Here is a 27,301-nt window from a genome sequence, read left to right on the forward strand (position 1 = left end):
ACACCAGTCACTCAGGGGTACTTGCCCCTACTGGGCTGGTTACATGCTAAAGGGCTGTCACAGTTCCACCATGGGGGAGGGGGGGGACTCTGACCTCAAGTGGAGAAACAAAGCTGGGTGAGCACAAGGGAGGGAGAGTCTTGACCCACCAGAATCAGAAATGGAGGGAGATCAGGTCCATTTGAACACAATCCTCTCCCCTTTCCCTTTCAAAAGTTGGCCTCACCAAGATGCTGCAGATACTGCACTGTCCTCTCGTGGCCTTTCAGAGGCGAGTTTGCTTTCTTGGACTGGTCTACCAGCACCTGCAGAGCTGGCCAGGAAGCCCCCGCCCAACAAAAAAGTCATTAGCCTCTTCCAGGAAATACATGCCCATGGGAAAGTCATTGTACTTCGGTGGGTTTCCCCTCTCCACAGACCACCCTCCCAGAACTGAGCCCCTACTCCAGCCACCTTTCTCGTGGAGCCCCTTCTTCTCATACAGTATGATCAGCTCGCTGTACTTGTGCGCCTTCTTCAGCACGTGCTCGCTCTCCTCGATGTGGCAGTGGTTGTTCTCCAGGCGGAGCAGAGGGGCCACCAGGGCCACGTTTGTCTACAGAGGAAGCACGACTTCTGTGGCAACCGCGTCGTGAAGGGACACCCCCACCCCCCACCCAGCCCAGGCCTGCTTCAGGCCGGAAGGCCACAGATGGAACACAAGCCAGAGAAGGCCAACTGCCCTTTTCCAGGACTAAAGGGAGTGGGGGGGGAAGAAAACACTGTCCCTGTTCACCCTGTAGCACCAACCCGTCTTACCAGAGAAGACCAGCCCACTGCAAATTCCGGGGCAATTATCTTGCCTTAACCTTTTAATTTCCAGAAGCTCAGAGGTGTCAGGTCAAGGCTGGGTGGTTGCCATCATCCAAGATGTCACTCTTATTGATGGCAGGACCCCAAAGTAGCCTTTTCCCAGCTTCTGGGGACTGGAGTCTTGTGGGTAGCGAGCGCCTGGAGAACTCACATGGAGGTAGCACTTGAGCAGGGTGGTGTCAATGATTTGCAACAGCTTCTTCTTGGATTTGATGGTGGGCGTGCCTTCCATAAGCGGGGAGGTGCTAGACTGGTGATCAGAGTCATTCAGCTTCTTTACCAACTGGCTTCGTTTCTGCCAAGGCCCAAAAATGTGGGGTTAAGGCCAGGACTCAATCATCCTTATCACCTGGGCCACCACGTAATTCCAAATACTGCCAACACAGCTCATGCCTATCCACCCTGATCTCACATTAGCACATCATTTTTCTTGGGGATCAAAACAGATGAATGCCAAATTGCCACAGATCCAGTAACAATTATTTATCAGATAGTTACTACATCCCAGGCACTATGACAAGAACTTTACGTCATCCTACTGTAAACCTACAACAAATGCAGACATTACTGTCATCCCCGCTTTACAAGCGAAGAAGACAAGGCACAGATATTACATCTCTCAGAAGCAGCTGAGGCAAGTTTCAAATTAGGGTCTAATTCCAAACCCCATGTTCTTTTATTTATTTATTTATTTATTTTTAAAAGATTCCATTTATTTATTTGACAGAGAGAGAGAGGGAGAGAGAGAAAGAGTGCACATAAGCAGAGGGAGAGGGAGAAGCAGGCTCTCTGCTGAGCAAGGAGCCCGATATGGGACTCACAGGACTCTGGGATCATGACCTGAGCCAAAGGCAGCTGCTTAACCAACTGAGCCACCCAGGCGCCTCCCCATTCTCTTCTATTAAAAAAAAAAACAACCAACAACTGTCTTGAGGTATAAGTAACATACAATAAAATGTACCCTTTTAAAGCATGAAATCCATTTTGACACATATGTAAATGCATGTAACCATGACCCCCATCAAGGAACAGAATGTTTCCTATCACCCCAGAAAGTTCCCTTGGACTCTTCTCAAAGAATCCCACCCACCTCTGACACCACAGATCTGATTTCTATCACTAGAGATCAGTTTTTACCTATCCTAGAACTTCATATAAATAGAATCATCCAGTCTGTACTATAGTGTCTGGCAATGCCCTCCGTTTTAGATGCTCTACCATCTCTCTGGCACAGGACTAGTTTCAGCTAACCTCAGACATTCCAAATGGCAGCGGAGAGGTCCAGGGAAAACGTGTGCTCGGAGTCCTAAAGCAAAGACACAGGCAATAGAAGGCTTTCTTCAGTGCCACAGGCTTAGGAGACATTCTGCCCCAGGAATGTTTCTCACTTGGTACAGACAGAGTCATGTCTGTGTGCTCCCCGCCATCTGCCAGCCATAGCTGGGTACCACTGGAGCACAACGTCAAGGAAGTGCTGAGGCTATGTGTGCCTGACCAGACCTGTGGGACCTTCACCAACCCAGAAGCAGGTGACAGGAAGCTGGCTTACAATTTCCCAGCAGTATTTCTCAGTGTCTCCCCAGGGGACCCCTTACAGAGGTCTTCAGAACACTTACAGGGAAAAAATTTACTAAGTTCTCTGACTCTGGGTAAGTGCCCAGGGAATATGTGACAAAAGTTTGGAGCGAACAGTCTTTAACGGAGACATTAGTTTTATTATTCACTTGAGAATTTCACTTATCTCTCCATAATAGTAAACTGTAAAAGAAAACTTACATCTAAATACTCCTAAGTCTTAAAAAAAAAACAAACATGTTATAGAAGAATATTTATTGACAGAGAAAGGCTTTCTCAATATACAGCTAAGTTTTTAAAAAGTAAGCCATAGAACAACTTTAGTTTGTTTGGCAACAGGAACCCCATAAATAAATTTTATTTTTATTTTTTTAAAGATTTATTTATTTGAGAGAGAGATCAAGAGATCGCATGCACGTGAGTAGGAGGAGGGGCAAAGGGAGAGGGGAAGAAAGAATCCTCCAACAGACTCCCTGCTGAGTGCAGAGCCTAACGCAGGGCTCAAATCAGGACCCCAAGATCATGACCTGAGCTGAAATCAAGAATCATCATCTACTCAATGGACTATGCCACCAGGGGTCCCAATAAATTTTTAAAAAACTGAATTCATGAATACATACCCAAGCATCCCACAGAGACATTGTGGGTTTGGTTCCAGAACACTTCAATAAAGCAAGTATCTCAATAAAGCTAGCCAAATTCATTTCTTGGTTTCACAGTGCATACAAAAGTTATGCTTACACAGTATGGTAGTATTATATCTAATGAAATAATGTATATACCTTAATTTAAAAATGTCTTATTAAAAAAAATAAAAATAAAAATAAAAATGCCTTATTGCTAAAAAATGCCAACCATCATTGAGATTTCAGTGAGTTGTAATCTTTTTGCTGGTGGAGGGTCCTGACTCAATGTTGGTGACTCAGGGCTGGGGTGGCTGTGGCAATTTCTTAAAATAAGACAACAATGAAGTATGCCACACCAACGGACTCTTCCTTTTACGAATGATTTCTCTGTAGCATGTGATGCTGATAGCATTTTACCCACAGAACTTCTTTCAAAACTGGAGTCCAGGGGCACCTGGGTGGCTCAGTGGGTTAAAGCCTCTGCCTTCAGCTCAAGTCAAGATCTCAGGGTCCTGGGATCGAGCCCCGCATCGGGCTCTCTGCTCAGCAGGGAGCCTGTTTCTCTTCCTCTCTCTCTCTCTGCCTGCCTCTCTGCCTACTTGTGATCTCTGTCTGTCAAATAAATAAATAAAAAATAAAATCTTAAAAAAAAAAAAACAAAAAACTGGAGTCCATCCTCTCAAATGCTGCCACTGCTTTACTAACTATGTTTAAGGAGTATTCTAAATCCTTTGTTGTCATTTCAACAGTTTCGCCAGGAGTAGATTCCATCTCAAGAAACCACTTCCTTTGCTCATCTGTAATAAGCAACTCCTCATCCATTAGTTTTTCATGAGCTGGCAGCAAGTCACTCACATCTTCAGGCTCCACTTCTCATCGAGTTCTCTCGCTATTCCCACCACATCCCAGTTACTTCTTTCACTGAAGTCTTGAGCCCCTCAAAGTCATCCTTGAGGGCTGGAATCAACTTCTTCCAAATTCCTGTTCATGTTGATATTCTGACCTCTTCCCATGAATCATGAGTGTTCTTAATAGGATCCAGATTTTTGATTTTTTTTTTTAATTTACTTTATTTACTTTACCCAGGTATGGAGGAATCATTATCTATAGCTGCTAGAGGCTTGTGAAATGTATTTCTTAAAGAAGACTTGAAAGTTAAAATTATTTCTTGATCCATGGGCTGCAGAAAAGATGCTGTGTTAGTATGAAAACAACATTAATCTTACTGTACATCTCCATCAGAGCCCATGGGTGACCACATGCATTGCCAGTGAGCAGTCATAGTTTGAAAGGAATCTTTTTTTCTGAGTTGCAGGTCTCAACAGGGGGCTTAAAATGTTCAGTAAACTATGTTATGAACAGACATGCTGTCATCTGGGCTTTGTTGTTCCATTTACAGAGCACTGGCAGGGCAGGTGTGTAGCATCACTCTTAAGAGCCCTAGAATTTTCGAAATGGTCAAAGAGCATTGCTCCAACTTCAAGTCACCAGCGGCATTAGCCCCTAAGAAGAGTCAGCCTGTCCTTAAAAGCTTTGAACCCAAGCACTGACTTCCCCTCTCTGGCTATTAAAGTCCTAGTTGGCATTTCCTTCCAACAGAAGGCTGTTTCATCTATACTGAAGACCTGTTGTTGAGTGGAGCCACATTCATGAACAATCTCACTGAGATCTCCTGGAGAACTTGCTGCAGCTTCTCCATCAGCACTTAGCACTTCACCTTGTACTTTACATCATGAAGATGCCTCCTTCTTAAACCTCATGAACCAACCTCTGCTAGCTTCCAACTTTTCCTCTGCAGCTTCCTCACCTTTCTCAGCCATCACAGATTTGAAGAGAGTTAGGGCCTTGCTCTGGATTAGGCTTTGGGGAAGGGGAATGTTGTGGCTGGTTTGATTTCTATCCAAACCAGTAAAACTGTCTCCAAATCAGCAACAGCCTATTTTGCTTTCTTATTCATGTTCACTGCTGTAGCAGTTTTAACTTCCTTCAAGAGTTTTTCCTTTGCTGGGGCGCCTGGGTGGCTCAGTAGGTTAAAGCCTCTGCCTTCGGCTCAGGTCATGATCCCAGGGTCCTGGGATCGAGCCCCACATCGGGCTCTCAGCTCAGCATGGAGCCTGCTTCACCCTCTCTCTCTCTGCCTACTTGTGATCTGTCAAATAAATAAAATCTTAAAAAAAAAAAAAAGAATTTTTCCTTTGCATTCACAACTTGGCACAAGAGGCCTAGATTTTGGCCTATCCTGGCTTTTGACATGTCTTCCTTGCTAAGTTTAATTATCTTTAACTTTTGATTTAAAGTGAGAAACAGGGGCGCCTGGGTGGCTCAATGGGTTAAGCCTCTGCCTTCAGCTCAGGTCATGATCCCAGGGTCCTGGGATAGAGGCCCAAATCAGGCTCTCTGCTCAGCGGGGAGCCTGCTTCCCCCCTCTCTCTGCCTGCCTCTCTGCCTACTTGTGATCTCTCTCCGTCAAATAAATGAATAAAATCTTAAAAAAAATAAATAGAGTGAGTAACAGCGATTCCTTCTTTTACTTGAAACACTTAGAAGCCGTTGTAGGGTTATTAACAGACTTAATTTCAGTATTATTGTGTCTCAGGGAGTAGGGAAACCTAAAGAGCAGGAGAGGTAGGGGAACAGCCAGCTGGTAAAGTAGTCAGAACACAGACATTTTACTAAATTTGCTATCTTATATGGGGACAGCTGGTGGCATCCCAAAACAATTACAACAGTGACATCAAAGATCACAGATCACAAAAATAAATACATTAATTATGAAAAAGCTTGAAATGATGTGAGAATTACCAAAACGTGACAAAGATACCAAGTAAGTAAATGCTGTTGGAAAAATGATTCCAAAAGACTTGCTCACTTCAATTTGTTAAAAAAAAAAAAAAAAAAAAAAGCAGCATCTGTGAAGCACAATAAAGGAGGTATGCCTCCAAAGGTCTAGAAGGACAACACTATAATGTTGGTTACTTTTCTCTGGGTGATAGGGTTACAGGAGATTTATTTACTTTTTTTTTTTTTTTTAACTTTTGCTATATACTTTTCTGTATTTGCCTGGTTTCCTGCATAAAGCATGTATCTTCCCACAAGTATGTATGTTCCAAAAGAGTGTTTCAAAAAACTGATTATTTTCTATCCACTAAAATTTATTCTTCTGAGTTCCTAGGAGAGCTTCATGTGAATTTGCCAGAAATCTGGTACATTTCCTGCTATCAAGATTTGGCATCAAAGCTCAGTGGTACGATTGACTAGGGAGGTGAAGGAGAAAGAAATGCACCCAGCCCACCGTAACTTCTAAGGCATTCATTTACAGAATGCCCGTGCAATCGGAGAAGGCCCACCCTTCTCTGCCATAGAAAAGCAGGCACCGGAACTCCCAGGTGAACTCTTCCACACCCCCCTGTACCATACCTACCTGTGTCAGGTAGTCAATCAGAGCTAAGTGTGCCTTCTCCAACTCAGCCCCCGAGAGCCCAGGCAGCGGGTTAGGGTACTGCAGCTGCTTCCTGTAGTCTGTGGGCAACAGGTCCGGGTACAGGCCCATCACATGGGTAGGATCTACATGGAAGGGAAACATGATTCCCCAGAAAGGAGCACAGCAATTTAAGGATCAAATAAAACAAGACCATTGTAATAGCAAAATAAGTTCCATACTAATTTTTTTTAAAGATCTTTTTTATTTTTTAAGTAATCTCTATACCCAACATGGATTCAAACTCACAACTCCGAGATCAAGGGTCACATGTTCTATCAACTGAGGCAGCCAGGCACCCTCAGACTCATTTCTTAAATTAAATAACTCCAAGTTCATAAAGAGTCAATGAGCTCTATGCTTCTATAATTTGAGCACTAATAACATGTATATTTCACTAAACCATAACAAAAATGGTTTGACTCTATATTCTAAGGCATACACACATACACATATCCAGAATTGGAATGGAAAATTCATGAATTCTCTAAAAGTGGAGAAGAAAAAATTCCCCAAGGAAAAACTGTTAAGACATTAAAGGTGAATAATCAATAGCCTTAAAAATAAAAGAATTGTATATAAAGAAAAGAATATTACTAAAACAAATTACTATTACTAAAACAAAGCCAGACAATGGTCTAGGGCATATATATTTGCCGGATACATGGCAAGAAGCTAATAAATTAATTATATAAAATGTGAGTTGGTAAAAAAAAAAAAGATTTCATATGATAAAGAGGCAAAAGACATAAACAACTGACAAGAAAATAATATAAATAAGTGGGAAAACGTTCTGCTACATTAAGAATTAGAGCAGTACATTAAAGAGTAAAGTCTGTAGAAAAATGTTTATATGATATTATCCAGGGCTTACAATATTATAAAACTGAATCACTCTTACAATGCCAAGGCAAAAAATACTGCTACTTCAATAAGGAGAAAAGCACTTGGGCTCACCAATCCCACTTCTAGGAGTTTACCCTAAGGAAACAGTTTAAAAGATGGGAGGGGGAAGACACATCTGAATGAGCAGGTCACATAAGGAACATTATTTGTTCTGGAAACAATGTGGAATTCCTTCAGCAGCAGAACTATAGTCTATGTCAACTAAGAGACTATAATGCAATCATTACAAATTTTAATTACGAAGGGCACACAGCAACATGGAAAAACACTAACAATTTTAAGTAACAAAAACTATAAAAACGAATACTGTTATAATTATACCGAGATGTACACATGTGGGAAAAGCTTGGATGAAAAAGACACAAAACTAGAGTCAAGGCTAGATCTAGAGTAAGGTTTTTTTTCCTTTAACACTTTAATAAATGTTTCGTCCTAACATTACTTTATTTTCATTCAAACTAAAAAAAAAAGTTTGGGGAACAGGAGAAGGCCATGTCCTTCTCCTAGAAGGAGCTGAGCTCCAGACAAGCAGACCAGAAGAGAAATGCTACCCAGCCTTGCCTTGAAGCCCCCAGAACGCACATCAGCCCCAAGAAACCGGTGTCTGACCACAGTATTTCTGCCAAGCGAGGAAGACTGTGTTCCTCAAAACCTGAGATAATGTGAAAGAGACACTCCTGAGAAACAGCAACCAAATGGGGTAGTTGGCAATTCCGTGTGGCTCCCGCACAGAAGCGCAGTCTGAGGAACGCAGACAACCGCTGGGGACCCGGAGCGCATCTGCTGTCCTTTGGTGGCTTCCCGCACCATGGTGCATGTCTACAAACATGGCTCTAATCACATCGCTCTACTTAAAACCTTGTGATGTCACCCGAAGAAGCCTACAATACAAAGTCCAAATTCCCTGGCAGCATTCAAGGTCCTCTAGGATTCAGACCCAACATCTCTTTCTCATGTGATCAAGCACCACCATCATCACACTGGGCTATGGCTCACAGACCCTCAACCACCACTGGGTGTCTCCTCCCACCCACCTTCCTTTACACTCTGCTTTTTCTTCTATCTTCCAGAGCCTGGTCACTGCTTCTTGAGACTCCTGACTTAACTCTCCACAGTCCTGCAGACATTTATTCCCATGTTTCACTGAGTGGTTTTACATGTAAGCACCTTGTGGACAGACAACATGTCCTATTTATCCGCGAAGCCTAGGATCAAAGATACAGCTGCCACTGCCATCGCTTATCTGAGCTGCCTTTGGGCCGATGTTCACTGAGTCCAGGATTATGCCACACATTGAATTCTCAGTAACAGAGACAGGCAATTCACAATGGGATTATATTCCTTATGCAGAACAAAGGATACAGATCGACTCTTCTCTAGCCACACGGATCTGGCTGCTTCTGGAACAGACTAGGCAGTATTCCAACCTCACCACCTTGCCACCGGCCATTCCTTCTACCTGCACTGCACCTGCCCAGACAACTGCCCGGTTCATTAAATAGCCTCCTTTAGGCCCTAACTTCTCAGAGATGCTTTCCCTATTTTATCTTAAATTATAATCCTAATACCTATCTTCAGTACTCCTTATCCCCATTTCCCTGCTTTACTTTTCTTAGAACTTACCACGTCCCAATATATTATAAATTTGCTCATTTATTTGGCTGTCTGCCCCGTCTCCAACAGAATATACGCCCCACTACTTGGTACCCAGAATAGTCTCCAACGCATGGTAGAAGCTTGATAAAATTTTTATTGACTAAGTAAGTAATGAATATAGTATCTGAACAAATTCAATAGTCTAAGGCTCAATTTCAAGATCTAAATAGGGGTTTCAAGAAATATAAAAACTGGGGTGCCTGGTGGCTCAGTCAGGTAAGTGTCTGCCTTCGGCTCAGGTCATGATCCCGGGGTCCTGGGATCAAGCCTCATGTGGGGCTCCCTGCTCAGCAGGGAGTCATCTTCTCCCTCTTCCTCTGCCCACCCCATTCCTCCCCAGCTTGTGCTCTCTCTCAAATAAATAAATAAATAAAATCTTAAAAAACAAAAGAAATACAAAAACTATCTTATTTACATTCTTGCCATTCCATACATCATGCTCAACCACCAGGACTCCAAACCCCACGGTCTCAATGCCGTGCATCTTACGAAACCTGCATGCAAACACCTATGGCACTTGCCTTTCTATCTTGTAATAGAGCTTTTTATGTACAAGTTGTAGGTTGCCACAAGGAAATGACTCTACAGTACTGGTTCTTAAACATTTTTAGGATCTAAGAAATCAGAGGATGAGATAAAATGTACTGACCCTCTCTCCAGGAAAAACCCACATATGAAAAAAATTTTGTAGCGAGTCTAGGGTGGTTCACCAACTTGATAGAGCCCACTCATAGGCCCTATGTTCCCAGTGAGAGCAGAGAGAGCTTCTACATCAAGCGGCAGAAATAGGCCACCCTTATAAGAATCCTATCTGTGGAACACAATAAAGGGAGAGGCAGGAAAGCAAACCTGGGCCCGCCCCAACCTACCCTAGGGGGATCAAAGGACACTGGGCCTGGTAGTATGATATTCCAGCCATCTGAGACTGTTCTCTGCAGCCTGGCCTCCCTCTGGCTCAGAAGAAACATCCCTCCACAAAACTTCCTTTTGCTCCTATTCCATGGCCCCAAAAGTAGTTTTCTGACTTGGCATCCCAGGTATACTCTGTTCTGCTACAACTTGAGTTTCTTTCACATGAATTAGTTCATTCACAGTTTGTAAGTGAGAGAACATTATCATTATGAGGCAAAAGTGGTGTTAGGGGGTGCTTGGTGGGGCTCAGTGCGGTAAGCGTCTGCCTTGGGCTCAGGTGATTATCCCAGGGTCCTGGGATGTAACCCCTGCATCAGGCTCCCTGCTCAGTGGAGAGTCTGCTTCTCCCTTTCCCTCTGTGCTCTCTGTGTGCTCTGTAGTCTCTCCAGTAAATAAAATCTTAAAAAGAAAAAAAAGTGGTGTTGATTTGTATGCAAATTTGCCCAGCTTGTTAATGCTTTAAAGTGACCAGGCAAGGTTCCTCAGTAACTATACAGGGGACCTAAAGAAAAGAACTGAAAGAGGAGTGGCTGGTTTAGTAGCTTCAAAACCCACTACACTTTCTATTAAGTTAAACCACCTGGAAAAGCTGAGAGTAAAAATAAAGCAAAGATGTTCCCCCATATTCATTTCTGGTAGGGGGTCTCATAAAGAAGTCTATACCCAGGATCAGACTTTTTATTTTGATGAAACTGGTTTCTATTGGAAGCAAATATTCTCAAAGATTTGTATCTCAAAGGAGAAAGCATCGCCCCAGGGTTCAGGACTGCAAAGCACAGACTGTGCTGAGTACCAACAGTAGTGGGAATTGAGTGTTAGTAGGATTGCTATTGTTTTCATTAGTGTTCCACTTACAAAGCTGCCTATGTCTGGAGTGGTCTGCCCCAACCTCACTCTTCCCATAAGCTGTTATTTCCCATGAGTATTAATTATAGAATAGAAGGTTTTTGCAGGACCACCTTCAATCAAGGCCTCATATCAAAAATGCCTGCACCTTGATATATGTACAAAAGAGTGCCCTGGGTGCCACGTAATAAATATTCTAGCCACTGGAAAGAGATTTAGCCTCTCTACTGTAAATAAAGAAAGGGATATTGGAAGTCTGTTTATGGGTGAGACCAGGTGCACAAGATGCAGACTGTAAATATGTAACACTGTGGCCACCCACGGGATCTTGTGAGGCACGATGATCAAGAGATGAGCAGAAACTTTCCCAGATCTCAGATGTCTAGTACTATCTCTCCTGTCCTTTCCAGGTTCCCCTCCCTCCATGAGGTCCAACCAAGGCCAAACCCATGTGTTACCTGTGCCAAGCTTAGCAAAGACCTGCATGGACTCATCAAAACGCTTCTGGCAGAAGAGGTAGAAGGCATACAAATTCTTGATGTGATGGATCTGCTGCTGCTTTTCGCTGTCGGAATCATCTTTCATTTCCTAGTGAGAAGGCAGAATAGGTAAGAGCTCACTCACTCAACAAATATTTATTCAGTATATACTATGTATCAGACAACATCTTAGGAGATCTGCATGCCCAAGTTTACAAGACAATCCACATGGCACCTGCCCTCATAGACTTGTCCGACATTCTAACCACAAGACTGAGAAGAAACTCTGCAATTAAAATGCAACAGGGTTTCTACAAAATACCTGGGCAGTCCTCCTGAAAAAAACTGTCAAGGTCATGAAAAACAACGGAAGAATGAGAAGCTGTCACAGATCAGAGGACACTAAGGACACACGACAATTAAATACAATGTAATTTTGGGATTTGAAACTGGAACAGAAAAGGGGCATTAATGGAAAAACCGGTGAAATCTGAATAAAGTCTGGAGTTCACTTTAAAAACATGAAAAAGTCAAAACTAAAATAGGGTGAGCGAGGACAGAAGCACATGGGAGAGGTACCCAATCTAGTCTGAGCGGTGGGTGCAAGAAGGAAGCAAGAGGAATGCAGCCTGGGGTGTAAGGCCGAGCTGGAGTTAACCAGGGGAGTTCAGAACAGAAGGAAGGGAAAAGGACATCACACGTGCAAGGCGCTAAGGTGACAGAGAGAACATGGTATGCTCAAGGAATGAAGGGGATTTAATGTTGCTGGCACAGCTGGGAAAGGCCAGTTCATAGTAAGAGCTAAATTAATGGAGCTATTTATTATCTTTGTTTCTTCCTTATAACCTTTATTCCCCTTAAATTCTTTTTAACCACTCTTTACTACATTGAATTTCTTCCTTCAAAATGTCTTTCCAGTTTTCCCCTTCTTTTCCTTTCCTATTCTGTTGCCATCACCCCAGCCTAGACCACTATCAACACTTGGTCACATCCAGTCTAAGTCCTCTTGGTGCTTTGCAGGCCTTCAGAATCCAGCACAGCCTCCTTCTCTAGCTTATTCCCAGACACTCAAGCATTACCCTCCACTCCAGTTAGGATGGACTCCATGCCATTTCTACATTTGTTTTCACTTCTTTAGCTTCTTCAGGCTCTTAATGCTCCTTGTTTCTCCACGGGATCCTGATCTCACCTACTCAGAAAGGGACCAACAGTGGGATGTCTTATTCAGCCCACAGGGAACTGTCCCCTGGCTAAAATTTGCCTCCACATTTTGTCAATGGCGAAGTTTAATATGTACTTGCCCTCTGAAAATTTCATGTATATTCCCAACTGTTGCATTCCCACCAATAGTTCACGAGGGTTCCTTTTTCTCCACATGCTCGCCAATACTTGTTGTTCCTTGTGTTTTTGATTTTAGCCATACTGACAGGTGTGAGGTGATGTCTCACTATGGTTTTTGGTTTGTGATTCCCTGACGATGAGTGATATTGAGCATTTTTTCATGTGTCTGTTGGCCATCTGTATGTCTTCTTTGGAGAAATGTCTGTTCATGCCTTTTGCCTGTTTTGTAGTTGGATTCTTTATTTTTTTGGATGCTGAGTTGTGTAAGTTCTTTATGTATTTTGGATATTAAACCTTCATTGAATAAGTCATTTGTAAATATCTTCTCCCATTCATTCATAGATTGTCTTTTAGTTTTGTTGGTGGTTTCCTTTGCTGTGCAGAAGCTTATTTTGATGTAGTCCCAATACTTTATTTTTGCGTTTGTTTCCCTTGCCTGAGAAAAATGTTGTTATGGCCCGTATCAGAGAATTTACTGCCTGTGTTCTCTTCTATTATTTTTATGGTTTCAGGTCTCACCTTTAGATCTTTAATCTATTTTGAGTTTATTTTTGTGTGTGGTGTAATAAAGTGATCCAGTTTCATTCTTTTGCTTATTGCTGTCCAGTTTCCCCAATAGTTTCCCCAATACCATTTGTTGAAGAGACTGTTTTTTACCCATTGCATATTCTTGCCTCCTTTGTCACAGATTAATTGGCCATCTGATCCTGGGTTTATTTCTGGCAGCTCTATTCTGCTTCATTGATCTATGTGTCTATTTTTGTGCTCGTACCATACTGTTTTTTTTCCCCCCATACCGTTTTATCACAGCTTTCCAGTGTATCTTGAAATCTGGCATTGTGATACCTCCCCTCCAGCTTTGTTTTTTTTTCTCAAGATTGTTTTGGCTAGTTAGGGTCTTTTGAGGGTTACATACAAATTTTAGCACTGTTCTAGTTTAGTGAGAAATGCCACAGGCATTTTGATAGGGACTGCATTGAATTCATAAATTGTTTTTGGTAGTATGGACATTTCAACAATATTAATTCTTCCATTTGTGAGCATGGAATATCTTTCCATTTGTGTCATCTTCAATTTCTTTCAACGGTGTTTTCAGAGTATAGGTCTTTCACCTCCTTGGGTAAGTTTATTCCTAGGTATTTTATTCTTCTTGGTGCAATTGTAAATGGGATTGTTTTCTTAATTTCTCTTTCCCCTATTTCTTTGTTAGGGTATAGAAATGTCGCAGATTTCTGTATTTCGTATTCTGCAACTTTACTGAATTGGTTTATACTTCTAGCAGTTTTCTAGTGTAGTCTTTCAGGTTTCTCTCTATAGAGTATCATCTCATCTGCAAATAACGAAAGTTAACTTCTTCCTTGCTATTCTGGATGTCTTTATTTCTTTTTGTTGTCTGACTGCTGTGGCTAGGACTTCCAGTACTATGCTGAATAAAAGTGGTAGAGTGGACATCCTTGTCTTATTCCTGACCTTAGGGGAAAGGTTCTCAGTTTTCCCCAGTTAGGATGATATTTGTTATGGGTTTTTCATATACGGCCTTTATTATGTTGAAGTATATTGCCTCTAAACCTACTTTGTTGAGGTTTTTTGTTTTCTGTTTAATCACGAATGGATGTTTTACTTTAGTCAAATGCTTTTTTCTGTGTCTACTGAAACAAGAACCATTCTGGTTCTTATCTTTTCTCTTATTGATGGGATGTATCACCTGACTGATTTGCAAATACTGAACCGCCCTTGCAACCCAGGAAGAAATCCCACCTGATTATGGTTAATGGTTTTTTTTAATGTACTATTGGATTCAGTTAGGTAGTATTTTACTGAGGATTTCTGCATCTGTGTTCATCAAGGATATTGACCCAGGGATACTATAGTTCTTTTATTTTTGTAGTATCTTTATCTGGTTTCGGTATCAGGGTAATAGTGGCCTCATAGAAGGAATATGGAAGCTTTCCTTCCTCTTCTATATTCTGGAACAGTTTGAGAAGAATAGGCATTATCTCTTTTTTAAATGTTTGGTAGAATTCACTGTGAAGCTGTTTGGTCCTGGACTCTGATTTTTGGAAGTTTTTTGATTATTGATTCAATTTCATTGTTGGTAATCAGTCTGTTCAAATTTTCTATTTCTTCTTGACTCAGTTTTGGGAGGTTATCTGCTTCTAGGAATTTATTTATATTTCTAGGTTGTCCAATTTGCTGGTATACAATTTTCATAATATTCTCTTATAATCCTTTTTAAATTTCTGCGCTGTCAATTTCTCCTCTCATTTATAATTTTGTTTGAGTCCTCTCTGATCTTTTCAAAGAACTAGCTCCTGGTTTCATTAATTTGTTCTACTGTTTTGTTTTGTTTCTATTTCACTTATTTCTCCTCTAATCTTTATTATTTCCTTCATTCTGCTGGTTCGGAGTTTTGTTTATTCTTCTTCTAGCTCCTTCAGGTATAAGGTTAGGTTGTTGATTTGAGATTTTTCAACAAGAAATATATTTTTAAAGGGCACAATAAACACAAATTTAGGATAATGGTGTGTCTGGAGGGGAGGCAGAAGAATGAGATGGGGAGGTACATGTAAGTTATGGAAGCTGTTTTTCTTGGGTAGGATGGTGGGCTCATGGGTATTTAGTATTTTAAAAATGAAAACAAAATAACGGAGGACAATTTAAGAGCGGCAAAAAAATAGAAATAAAGTAGTCAGATGCTGAAATTAAAAACCCCAAGAAAAAAAAAACAATCTTTTTGGGATATTAAACATCTCTAACTATTCAGACTGGATTTTTGTTTTAAATCCAAAATGTATACATCCAAGATAGATGCTGCCCTTCAAAAGTATCTATCACATGGGGCGCCTGGGTGGCTCAGTGGGTTAAAGCCTCTCCCTTTGGCTCGGGTCATGATCCCAGGGTCCTGGGATTGAGCCTCACATCCGGCTCTCTGCTCAGCGGGGAGCCTGCTTCCTCCTCTCTCTCTCTCTCTCTCTCTGCCTGCCTCTCTGCGTACTTGTGATCTCTATCTGTCAAATAAACAAATAAAATATTTTTTTAAAAAAGTATCTATCACATATGACTATAAATTCCAAAACTCGTGACCACTGCTTTCCCTTCAGAAATAATTAACAAGATACTCTCAAAACTAAGCTTTTTAAATTCATAAAAATCTCTTCTCTTTCACTGAACTAGCACTGTCCAGTTTAAAGGTTTAGGATCAGAGTGACCTTGGTTGTTTCCTAAAATCAAATCTACTCTCTACAGACAATAATCACCACTGGGAATATTTAAGAGAATAAGACAAGTCTCAGAAGTCAGTCTCCATGGAGTGTGTTGGCAATGAGAGAACCGCCAAAGCAAAAGCATGGGCACTATGGCTGTGAACAATAGCCAGTGCTAACCTTCAAGGAGAGTGGCAGCCATAAATACAAGAGTGCAGCCCTGCTGAATGCAGCAACTCAAGGTGGTTTCAGAAACCTGAAGGAGGCCTGCTTATCCAAAGACAGGGATCTACTGCTGAAAGGAATTGTGACAAGCCCTCTAGTTGTTGCATTCAATCAGACTATAATCTTACATTATGACTGTTACTTTAATACTTGCATGGTCTAATTTTTCAAGGCTACACCATATCTATTAAATTACTTTATTGTCTTCTAAATTCTAGGAGTTACTATTATTGTAACTGGCATTCATTCTACATCTGACCGATAAGCCATCTGAAAAAGTGAAATTATTGGGGCGCCTGGGTGGCTCAGTGGGTTAAAGCCTCTGCCTTCGGCTTGGGTCATGGTCTCAGGGTCCTGGGATCGAGCCCTGCGTCGGGCTCTCTGCTCAGCGGGGAGCCTGCTTCCCTTCCTCGCTCTCTCTGCCTACTTGTGATCTCTGTCAAATAAATAAAATCTTAAAAAAAAAAAAAGTGAAATTATTTAGAGTTACATAGATATTCTATGGCCGAGTCAGACCCTGAATCCAAGTCCCTTAACTTGCAGCTCTGTGCTTATTCTACCAGTCCAAACTAAATATAAACATCTAAACCCAAAGCACTTGCTTTGGAGAACAATGAGGAAGACAGACTTGCATCCAAATCTCAGGAATAATACTTACTGCAAGTTGGAGAGCCAATTCAAACTGCTTGTCCTGGAGAAGCTGTTGGATTTGGGTTGCCATGGGGACAGGAATGAGTCTCCAAACAAAATGATTGCTGGCCACGTAGATAATGTTTGATCTGGAGGGAGGAATAAGGATATTAGCAAAGTTTTAGCACAGGCTTTATGATTTTAAAGCTTTGCAATAATATGGCAGCTACAGTAAAAAAGGAAATTCCTACCCTCCTGAGGTAATGAAGCGGGGCCTTTGCAGTTCAATGCTCTGGACCAGAAGCCTTGGCTCAAATGTTCGGATCTCCACATATCGAGGCAAAACGGCAATGATGTAGGGAGGCTGGTGCTCTGCACAAGAAAAGAACACTTCAAGTTGTAGATCTGGTCTCAGGCTTTAGGTTTATGGGCTGCTTCAGTTTCTCATTTCTATGCTGCATTCAGATGAGATCTCTAAATAGTCCACTACTCAAATACCAAGCCAGGATCCCATGCTGTGATATCCAAAGGGAAAAAAAATTTTTTTTGTCCAAGTGACCCTAAGAGGAATCTTGTGCACAAGAAGGACGCATTCAGCTTTGCTGAGAGTGACCTGATCCCACTCCTACCATCTCCTCCAAAGGACGGGGTGAAACCTTCAGCTGCTCTCTTTCTCATCAGTCACAAAACCAAGCCAAGAAAGTCCAGCTGCCCCTAACAATGCATCAGTGGGAAAAGGTTACATGAGAAGGACTAGATGAAGGCAACTTCTTTCTTCCCTAAAATGAGGCTAAAGAGAGTTCCACATTTCAGGCCAAGGTTATTTCTGCTTCAGATTTTCAGAGGGAAGGGATGCAAAACTCCACCTGACACTCAGTGATTCCCAGAGAAACCAACTGGCTGGCCGTCTTAGTGTGCCAGTTTTCTACCACTTACACGAGGTCTCTGGAGTGTGAATCACAGAAACAGAAAGTAGAATGGTTGGCACCAAGGGCTAGGGGAGGGAGAAAAGGGTTGTTAATAGATAAAGGACTTTTACTGTTGCAAGATGAGAAAGTTCTGAAATCTGTTGCATGACAATGTGAATATATGTAACTACTGAACTATACACTTAAAAAATACTGTACACTTAAGATGACAGATTTTATGTTTTTTTTTTTTTTACAATTAAAATAGAAAATTTTTAAAAGGAAAGAAAAAAAGTAAAAAATCAACCACTAGATGGCATAATAATCATACAGAAATTTAACCTCAAACACTCAAGAGTTTCTGTGGCTAATGTGCTACGGATTTATTTCTGACATGTATTTTCTGACAAAAAGTTTTCCATATTAATACAGTTTATACTCTAAATACCATAAAAATTTTAAAGCCAGAAGGGAACTGGCCTAATATTTTCATCACTTTGAATGCTATTGTTGTTATTGTGCTAATATTTTTCATCTTATCAAAAAATTTAAAAACTTGCTTTGCATTGGATTTTTTTACTTCTCTTTTAATGCTGGCCTCATTTTTAAAAACTAGTATAATCCCCCATAGTGTTAAGTTGTATAAATATGTAAAATTTCTCTCTCCTTTAATCTGGCAGACTTTTCCAAGGTCTAATTTAATAAAAAAGGTAATCTATAATAGGAAGGCTTTTGGTTGTCATATCGTATCATGATCTAGTCTCCCTAAGAGACAGTCTGGATCTCTCTGTATATTCAAAACTCGGCAGAGTGGCTGGTATACAGCAGACATCCAATAACTGGCCAACGATGACAGTGATTCATCCATTCAGCAAGCACTTCCTAAAAGGTTATGTTTCGGTCCTACTCCAAGTGGATCAAAACATGAGTCCAGGGGCGCCTGGGTGGCTCAGCGGGTTAAAGCCTCTGCCTTCGGCTCAGGTCATGATCCCAGGGTCCTGGGATCGAGCCCCACATTGGGCTCTCTGCTCAGCAGGGAGCCTGCTTCCTCCTCTCTCTCTGCCTGCCTCTCTGCCTACTTGTGATTTCTGTCTGTCAAATAAAAAAAAAAACCTCTAGTTTAAAAAAAAAACATGAGTCCAGAGCTCACAGAGCTCCTATACGAGCAGAGGAAACAGAAGACTCACTGCATCCAGTGGGACAGTGTGGGGGCCATGACAGAGAAACCTGAAAGGGCTTTGGAAGCACCAAGGGGGAAGTGATTCATTCTGCCTGCACGGCAGAAGACTTCAGAGAGGAAGTGCCACTGAAAAGGCCTTGTCATGTGAGCAGGATATTGCAGGCAAGAGAAGAGAGGAAGAGGCAAGAGCCCAGGGGATCATGGCTGGATGAGGGGGAGTCCAAGATGACTGGAGTCAGGGTGAAGTGGTAAAGTTGAGAGAAGTATAAATGAAATTTAACATGCACACCATTGAAGAAGTTCAGTCTTTGTCCTGTCAGATGGTGGTTCTCCCACCCTACCTAGAAAGAATGCCCAGCTCTTCCCTTCCTCGGTATGTTAAGGCACAGAAATATTTTTAAGAAACACTGCCAAAGGCACTGGACACTAACAAAAGTTTTAAAACAGAAACTCTCACACTAGGGAATGAGAAGCATACTCTTCACACGTATTACACACATCTGCATCAATTCTACCATAGCCCCTCTTCTGAAGGGAACACGAGCACCCCCCAGAACACCACAAAGCTTCTCATGAAGTTTTTAGCCCCTCAAACTTGTTAATATACATAATCTTGGGCTTACAAAATACTGTCCTTTTGATTATCTTCCTTCTGAACTGTTCATCAATGAACACAACCAGAATAATTACTCTAGAACATGATGCTTTTACCAAAACATTCTACCAGTTAGGAATCTACTGGGCTCTCTGACCTTTGCATGAGCCTCTAAAAACCAGCCCTACCCTTATTCCTCTGTAATTCAGACCACCTGTTTCAACCAGGTCAGTCTCTCTAATGCTCTGTCAAAAAGGAACATTTCCGATCATTTTAAACTATTTTTTTCTGCCTAGAATGAAAGGAATTTTTCTTCAAGCCAAGTCATAAACTCCCTGCCTGGTCTAGTCCAATCTTAATTATGCAATGGAACTTCTTACTGGCAAGTTGAACTTTCTAAATGACTGAATCTCAACTCATCCAACTGAACACCTTGAGCAATGCCTTGTTTTCTCTTTTTATCCAAGATGTTATCCTTACCTCCCCAGCTAGAGTCCTTAAAGATGGCATGTCTCTATGCCCCACTCCACAGCAGTAACTATTTTAAAAATGCTCACTCCTCTGACTGAAAATGAATTGCTGTGAGGGTGCTTATACACTTCCAGGCAATACCACTGCTGAGAGCCTGGGGCAGGGGTAGGTGCAGAAATACCTAATGTGCAGGCCAAAGCCTGATATCTAAACGCAATCTGCACTTCCAAGCTACAAAAGAGAAGCAATACCCACCAAGTCAAAAGCACATCAATACTGAGTTACATGTACTACAGGAATAAATAAAGAATTGTCACTAATTTCCAAACGTAGTTTATCTGGCAGAGGACGCACTAAAACCATTACACAGAAAGTAAAACAAGGACTAAGAAATAAAAATATACAGCAACAGACAATCACTTCCTAAAACACATAACTCAGTTTTAAATTTCTCCCCCTCTGGAACAAAACCTGGCTTCCTACAAAGACCAGAATATCCCATTTTTAATGACCTTAAACACTTGTCTACTTCTAAGAAGGGGAACTGAGAGTAAATGACACTGTAAACCACAGTCTGTGAAAGCCATGAATGGGATTCCCTTTTGCAAGGATGGCACACAACCCCAGCCCAGAGTGGGAAGCAGCTGTTATGGTGGTCTCACCCATGGCCACTGGTATGTCTGTCCAGTTCAAGGCACATTTCTGTGTGCAGATCCCCTCCTCATTGAGCACCACGGTGAGATCATCCTGGCCCACAGCCACTTTTCCATCTGCCAGAGGTGCAACTAACGGCTCCAGCTGTTTTCCTGTTGGAAAGAGCTCTTTGATGGACCCTTTTCCATCCACCTATAGGAAGACACAAAGTGAGTCAACCAGTGTTCTCTCACCAGAGGAGTGAACACGGCCTAAAAAATCCAAATGAAACCCTGAGCCTACAGAAGCCAATAATATTCCTTGTTTGGCATAAGGAAATATTATAGAGTTTGTTATGACAAATTTTGTCATCACAACATAGAACCAGTTCTCTTTTTCTCTAACACAGAGACAAGCATCTAGGCCGGCAACTAACAATGTCAAGTGCTGGTGAGGATGCAGAGCAACTGGAACTCTCATTCGCTGCTGGTGAGGATGCAAAATGGTACGGCCATTTTGTTTGCTGGCTTCTTCTAAGGTGAAATATATACTTACCATCCAACCCAATAATCCCATTCCTTGGGCACTTGCTCAAGAGAAATGAAAACTTATGTTTACACCAAGACCTGTATGCAAGTGTTTATTGCAGCTTTATTCATAATGGCTAAAAACTGGGAACAACTTTGTCTTTCAACTGATGAATGGATAAATGACCATAGTACATCCATACTATGGACCACTCACTACCCAGCCATAAAGAATATGATGACACGCACAATACAGATGGATGTCAAATGCATTATGCTAAGTGAAAGAAGCCATATTCAAAAGGCTACATACTGTAGGATTCCATTTATATGACATTCTGGAAAGGGCAAAACTATAAGAGATGAAGAACAGATCAGTGATTACTAGAAGTTGGGGCATAGGAAGAGGGGATGACTTCAAGGGGCAGAATGAGGGCATTTTTTGGATGATGGAACTGCTCTCAATCTTGATTGTGGGGGTGGTTACGTGACTCTAACCATGTTAGAACCATACATCCAAAAGAATGAATTTTACTGTCTGATCTAAATGAGTAAATTTTGAATAGCTTGGGCCTAACCCAAGATTTCCCACCCTCAAAAGACTGTACCCTCAAGAAGAGGAAAGGTAGTCAGAGTAATGAGAGCCAACCTTTCAGCTTCTGGCTCTGTATCCCTAGCCCTCACAGACTTCTTTCAGCACCTACAGGCCTAGCTGCTACTCTGCGCATCCATCAGCTGGATAGAGGCAACTTCTCTACCAGTTTGCAACTCTGAGGCTGGTCAAATCAGGACAGTCCAACAGTGTAAATATGGAACAAATATATTAACTAGATAAATAATGAAGAGCTAACACAGTGGGTGGTAGGGAAGTGGGGAGAAATGGAGATTGGGGAGAAAGGCTTCTAGAACTGCAAGTCTGGAATATGAGAGGGATAAGAAATTTGGATTATGCTATGAAATGCATGGTGTATCAACCTATTCTACATACAGTATGCATAATGGAGGAAAAAAAAACCAATGTCATGGATATTTACCACTTAGGTTCAGAAAAAGATTACAAAACAATGTGTATAACATGCTATTTTTGTAAACAGGTGGAAGCTCATCTACCAAAAGGTTAATAGTGATCATTTCTGAGTGAAGGATTTATGGATGATTTGTACTTCCTTTATTTTGCTTACCTATATTTCCTTATTTTTTATATTAACATGTGGCTTTTGAAATAAAAAAAATAAATTTTTAAAATAACTATACTAAAAGGTTTGAGGGCACAGAAAACTCAAAGTCTTAAAAATACATAAGTTAATACTAAAATTAGTTTATAAGGCACACCAAAGCCTTAAGATGACAGTCCTTGGTAATGCTACTGAATGGAGGCAAGCAGCCCTAATTATCTGTTCCAATAATTAGATACATGATGTGGATAATTCATTATGTAGAGAATTGAGAGTTGATGCTGCCTGGCGTCAGACATCTATTTTTAGAGATGCTGAGAAGCATAAAAAAATAGCCAAACATACAAACACAAACCCTGTTATGCCAAAACGCTACTTAAGGCAGTCTCTTGACCTGTAGTTCAAAAGCACATGACCCTCTCCCCCAGGTAAATGCATGATATATGCAAAAGAATAAGTTTTACCCTTATTAGGTAGTAGTCTCTCTTGAAACCCACACAGATAGAATTTTCGCACCAGGCCATGGACTTGGGCACATCTGGTACGCTAAAGTCCCCCTGAAGAAAGAGAGCAAGAGTTCAAATGGAAAGACATTAAAAGAAAAAACAAAACAAAACAAAACAAAAAATCGTGACTTTCCTGTTATTCTACCCCACCTCTTCAAAATCACCATCACCCTCATCTAAGCACAAGTCTGTAAGCTCAAGGCTGGGAAACCACTTGTAATAAAAATTTAATTCACCCATGAACTGGATGACTAGACACCTTTAGAAAAGGTGAAACCTACTTTGAAATAAACCAATCCATATAAGCGCTGCAGAATTGGATGACCACTACCTCTGAAGACCAGGAGACTCTTGACGAGTGGCCGTGGATAGGTTCCCACATACTCACGGTAGAGCCTTCATGCGGAGAGAACTCTAAGACCAGAGCCCTGACCTTCAGTGTTACTGAACAGGAAGCCTTTCAAGCTGTGAGTCAACACAGACCAGGGAAGAGGGACTTCACCTGCAATTCATGGAATTCCCTGTCCTTCCAGAAGTAGAGCTGGAGCTTCTTTTTCACAGCGACACACATCCGCAGCACCTCCTCACCGGTCTCTGTGTGCTGGGAAGAGACACCCAGGACAAATGAGGCGGTGTATGTGATGACTCTGTAATTGAGTGACAGCTAAATTCGAGATTTTCTGCCTTGAAATAGCTACTAATCTGAAAATCCCCTGTAATATAAAGTCCCCCTGCCAGACAAACTGAGTGGAAGAACACCATTTTTTTTCTAAGACGTTCTTAGAAACAATAGGCTGAGGAGCACTTCCCTCCAAGGGCTGCCAGCCAAAGACCCCAACCCCGGCAAATCTCTTGGACATTCATAATTCACACAGGAAAAGCCCAGGGAAGGCCTTCACCTATGTAACCGCTTACTCCTTTTTTTCTTAAATGTTTGTCCACTCATGGCTGTCAGTACATGCTGGTCAGGGATCAGCATGTGTCAGTAGCCACTTTCAATCCTTTAAGGAGGGAGGAGAAAAGAAATGTCTAAGCATAAAACAATGCAGGGTCAATGTAGACCACAAAGACTAAAAAGTGATCAAAGCTGAGTAGAAGGGTAAGGCAGATTCTTAATAATGTAAGGATGATGAATTGGCACAAGTAAGAAGAAATGTCTTTCCCAAATGACCAAAAAACCCCTAAGACAAAGAATACAATCACCTGTTCAGAAAAAGGTCAATTTAATGTCACATGTTTGTGATACCAGTAAGTCTGGATTTTCCCACTAATGATTTATCCATGGGCAAAGGCTTTTATCATGGGTTAGTTGCCTCCTGCCAAGACAGATGTCTGGTGATCTAATTAGCACACACAGGGAACCCAAATGTTTCTCCTCTGACCACATACAAAGGGGGAAATTTCTCTAACACAATCCAAAATCAAACACTTTCTCTGGAGTCTCTGCTGGGTTGGTATATCAATGTTATTCTTCCCACCTAATGGTAGGAATATTAAGAAAGACCATATTTATTAAAACACGAAGTCAATTTTCATCTTGCCTACACTTACCTGGAGGTCACATGTGAACAGTGAGGCTCCCTTTGCCTTTGAAACTGTAGTGATTTGTTGAAATGTCAATAGGTCATGGACATAAATGTTATTTTCTGTTTGGAAGGAGGTATAACAACAGTATAAATTATCACAATTCTCCACACACAAAAGTAACTAACAATGAGAAGAACCAATTGGCAAGTGCTGGTTGAAGATGTATCTTTGGTTTCACTAACAATGATTTATTCCAGTCTGTTATCAGAATTATATGACAAAATGATAGAGGTCACTTTCATGCCTTTAAATTTGGGCTGCTTATGCAGAAGAGCTCTTTTGCTACCAAAGCACTCTCACACTCTGTCTTTCTCCAGTCTGGAAATTTGTAATGCAATATTTGTGCAAGAACAGGATTTCAAAACTACTTCCATTGGAAGCCTCAGTAAAGAAAGGAAATCCTCTGTGGATTTGGTACAATCCTATGGCAAGGATTTCCTTACTAGCAAAGCAAGCAAAATAATTTCACTTGGGCCTCCTATCTAGTTTTACTCATGAAGGTTTAGTTACTTTATTTCTCCCTCCACCTATGAACTAAGTTTAAAATGATTTCACCATTTGGGCCCTGGGCTGAACAGTACAAAGCATGAGGCAAGTCCTCGGTTTGTTAAGAAAAGGCCTCGCTGGCTGCCTCACTTGAGTCTATGGCTTTTCTTTTTTCTTTCTTTTTTTTTTTAAAGATTTTATTTATTTATTTGACAGAGAGAGATCACAAGTAGGCAGAGAGGCAGGCAGAGAGAGAGGGAGAAGCAGGCTCCCTGCTGAGCAGAGAGCCCAATGTGGGGCTCGATCCCAGGACCCTGGGATCATGACCTGAGCCGAAGGCAGAGGCTTTAACCCACTGAGCCACCCAGGCACCCTGAGTCTATGGCTTTTCTATCAAGGCCTGAATAGTCTGGTCTTGATCTGTTTCTCCCTATCCCTTGCTACTGTGCCACTCTCTACCACACATCCTAAACTGGCCAGACCGCAAGGCCTCTGCTTAAAATGCTCTGCCTTCCTCTCTCTTCCTGCCAAAATCCTAATCATCCACTAGAAGATGTTGTCCTTCCCATTACTAAGATCCACCACATTTTTTAATAAATTTCTATTGTTAACTTATCACAGTGTATCAAGATTACTTTCTGTCATTTTAGTCTTCACAATCAGAACATAAATCTCAAAGATGGAAACCATGTCTCATTCAATTTGGTATCCCCAATGCCTAGAACAGGGCTCAATAAATATCTGCCCAATGAATGAATGAATGAATGAAATTTCTTGGAGAGCAGAGCTCAAGTTTATGAGGGATACTCTTGCCTTTAATACCCATGTACCCTGCTATGTCTGGTTTGGAACAGGTCAGTTTCAATGTCTATCAAATTAAGCATGAAAGAGTGATTAATCAAGTCACAGCTTTTGTTTTTTGACACAGGCAATACAACTGCAACTCCTTTTCTTACCTAACAAGCTGACCAGAATCTTAAACTGGGAAACCACATGGATCTGGAAAAGAACAAATCATTAGACTCAATTAAACATTTCCGACAAGGCTTAACAAATGTTCATTTAAGAACAGTACTAAAGAGGGAATAAAAGAGTCTAGGCCAATGACAGGGATCTGATGGATATTTATGTGTAATTGCAATTTCTGCTCATTATAGAGGATCTCAGGCACATGACAGATGAACTCAGATCCCTAATAAGTGGGAGAACAGACAGCACAGAATTCAGAGTTCGTAAATAATGTTATTAAAGTTCTAGCTCTGACAGGGTCTCACAGAAGTCAAACATTCTTTTTTTTTTTTTTTTAAGATTTTATTTATTCATTTGACAGAGAGAGAGACAGAGAGCACAAGCAGGCAGAGAGGCAGGCAGAGGCAGAGAGAGAAGCAGGCTCCCCGCCGAGCAAGGAGCCCAATGCGGGGCTCGATCCTAGGACCCTGAGACCATGACCTGAGCTGAAGGCAGCGGCCCAACCCACTGAGCCACCCAGGCGCCCCAGAAGTCAAACATTCTTGAAGTGACCATTATCACGGCCTACCTGCTGAATCTTTTTGGAGAAGTTTTTATTGGATTTCTCTAGTGTCACTTCAAACCTGTTGCAACCTATGGAAAAGAAACAAACATTCACAGTTCCAAACATGCAAAAACAACCACAACAAAAAATGCTGCTCCTATGGCTCTCTATAGGAATCTAAAAATTCCTAAAAGACTGGAAGCTGGAGATCTACACTAGATAGCTGTCTTCACTAAGTACAGGAAGCTGCCTTCAACTCCCATTTTAGAACAGAGGGTTTCATGCACCTTGACTTGGCATTAGTGGAAAGAATCATACCACAGAAGCTCACTGAAGCTGCCAAGGTATCTGTGGGTCTGAAGGTCTTATCCTACAAAATAGCACCTTGGCTAAGTGCTTGTAAAAGTAACGGTCAAATGTTAAGAGCCCAAGCAATGAAACCCAGCCCAAAACATCCTTAGATCTAGACCAACAAAAGCCCAGCAGCTACCCTACATCCTGCTTCATGGGACAGAGCAAACACTCAACACCATCCCCCTCAGCCAAAGTAATTTAGTGCGTCTACCCTTACTGCTGCTCTCAGAAGATGCCATATCGGTTGGCACATTACAAAAAGGGAAGAAAGTTACAGACCATAAAAATGTGATGCCAGCCTCGTGGGGATGACAAAAACAGTCAGCCTCAAAGTCACCAAAAGGTCAAAAAGAGAATAATTATCACAATAATTACAGCAGCTATCGCAAAATGAGCATATATAAGTTTAAATATATATATACATAATTATATATATATGTACACACATATATAAATATCTTCACAACTACCCCCAAAGAGTAGATATTATTATTATTCGAATTTCCTATGTGAGGGACCTGACAGGTCATGCAGTTAGGTAGCGGTTGGTGAGAGACGGCCCAGAAGCAAACTCAGGGCTGACTGTAAAGCCCAGGTGCTGAGCCGATCCCCTGCCACCTGCCTCCCAGCTTGTGAA

The 27,301-nt window shown here is 41.5% G+C and overlaps 1 protein-coding gene across 1 annotated transcript in view; it reads right to left on the bottom strand.

Moving 5' to 3' along the window:
• The window catches only part of VPS39 (VPS39 subunit of HOPS complex), a 47,741-nt gene that overhangs the window by 7,753 nt on the left and 12,687 nt on the right, over window positions 1–27,301 (bottom strand). Inside the window, exons 3-15 of the mRNA XM_080807604.1 lie at window positions 26,335–26,399; window positions 25,754–25,796; window positions 24,276–24,370; window positions 23,227–23,325; window positions 22,683–22,775; window positions 20,546–20,729; window positions 16,981–17,101; window positions 16,758–16,878; window positions 11,310–11,439; window positions 6,475–6,617; window positions 1,004–1,147; window positions 454–595; window positions 227–313 (exon numbers count right to left, since the gene is read on the bottom strand). Coding sequence (XP_080663730.1) covers window positions 227–313; window positions 454–595; window positions 1,004–1,147; window positions 6,475–6,617; window positions 11,310–11,439; window positions 16,758–16,878; window positions 16,981–17,101; window positions 20,546–20,729; window positions 22,683–22,775; window positions 23,227–23,325; window positions 24,276–24,370; window positions 25,754–25,796; window positions 26,335–26,399 — 1,467 coding nt within the window. The remainder of the gene's footprint in view (window positions 1–226; window positions 314–453; window positions 596–1,003; window positions 1,148–6,474; window positions 6,618–11,309; window positions 11,440–16,757; window positions 16,879–16,980; window positions 17,102–20,545; window positions 20,730–22,682; window positions 22,776–23,226; window positions 23,326–24,275; window positions 24,371–25,753; window positions 25,797–26,334; window positions 26,400–27,301) is intronic.

This window comes from Martes martes (assembly GCF_963455335.1).
Source record: "Martes martes genome assembly, chromosome: 7".
Taxonomy (NCBI): domain Eukaryota; kingdom Metazoa; phylum Chordata; class Mammalia; order Carnivora; family Mustelidae; genus Martes; species Martes martes.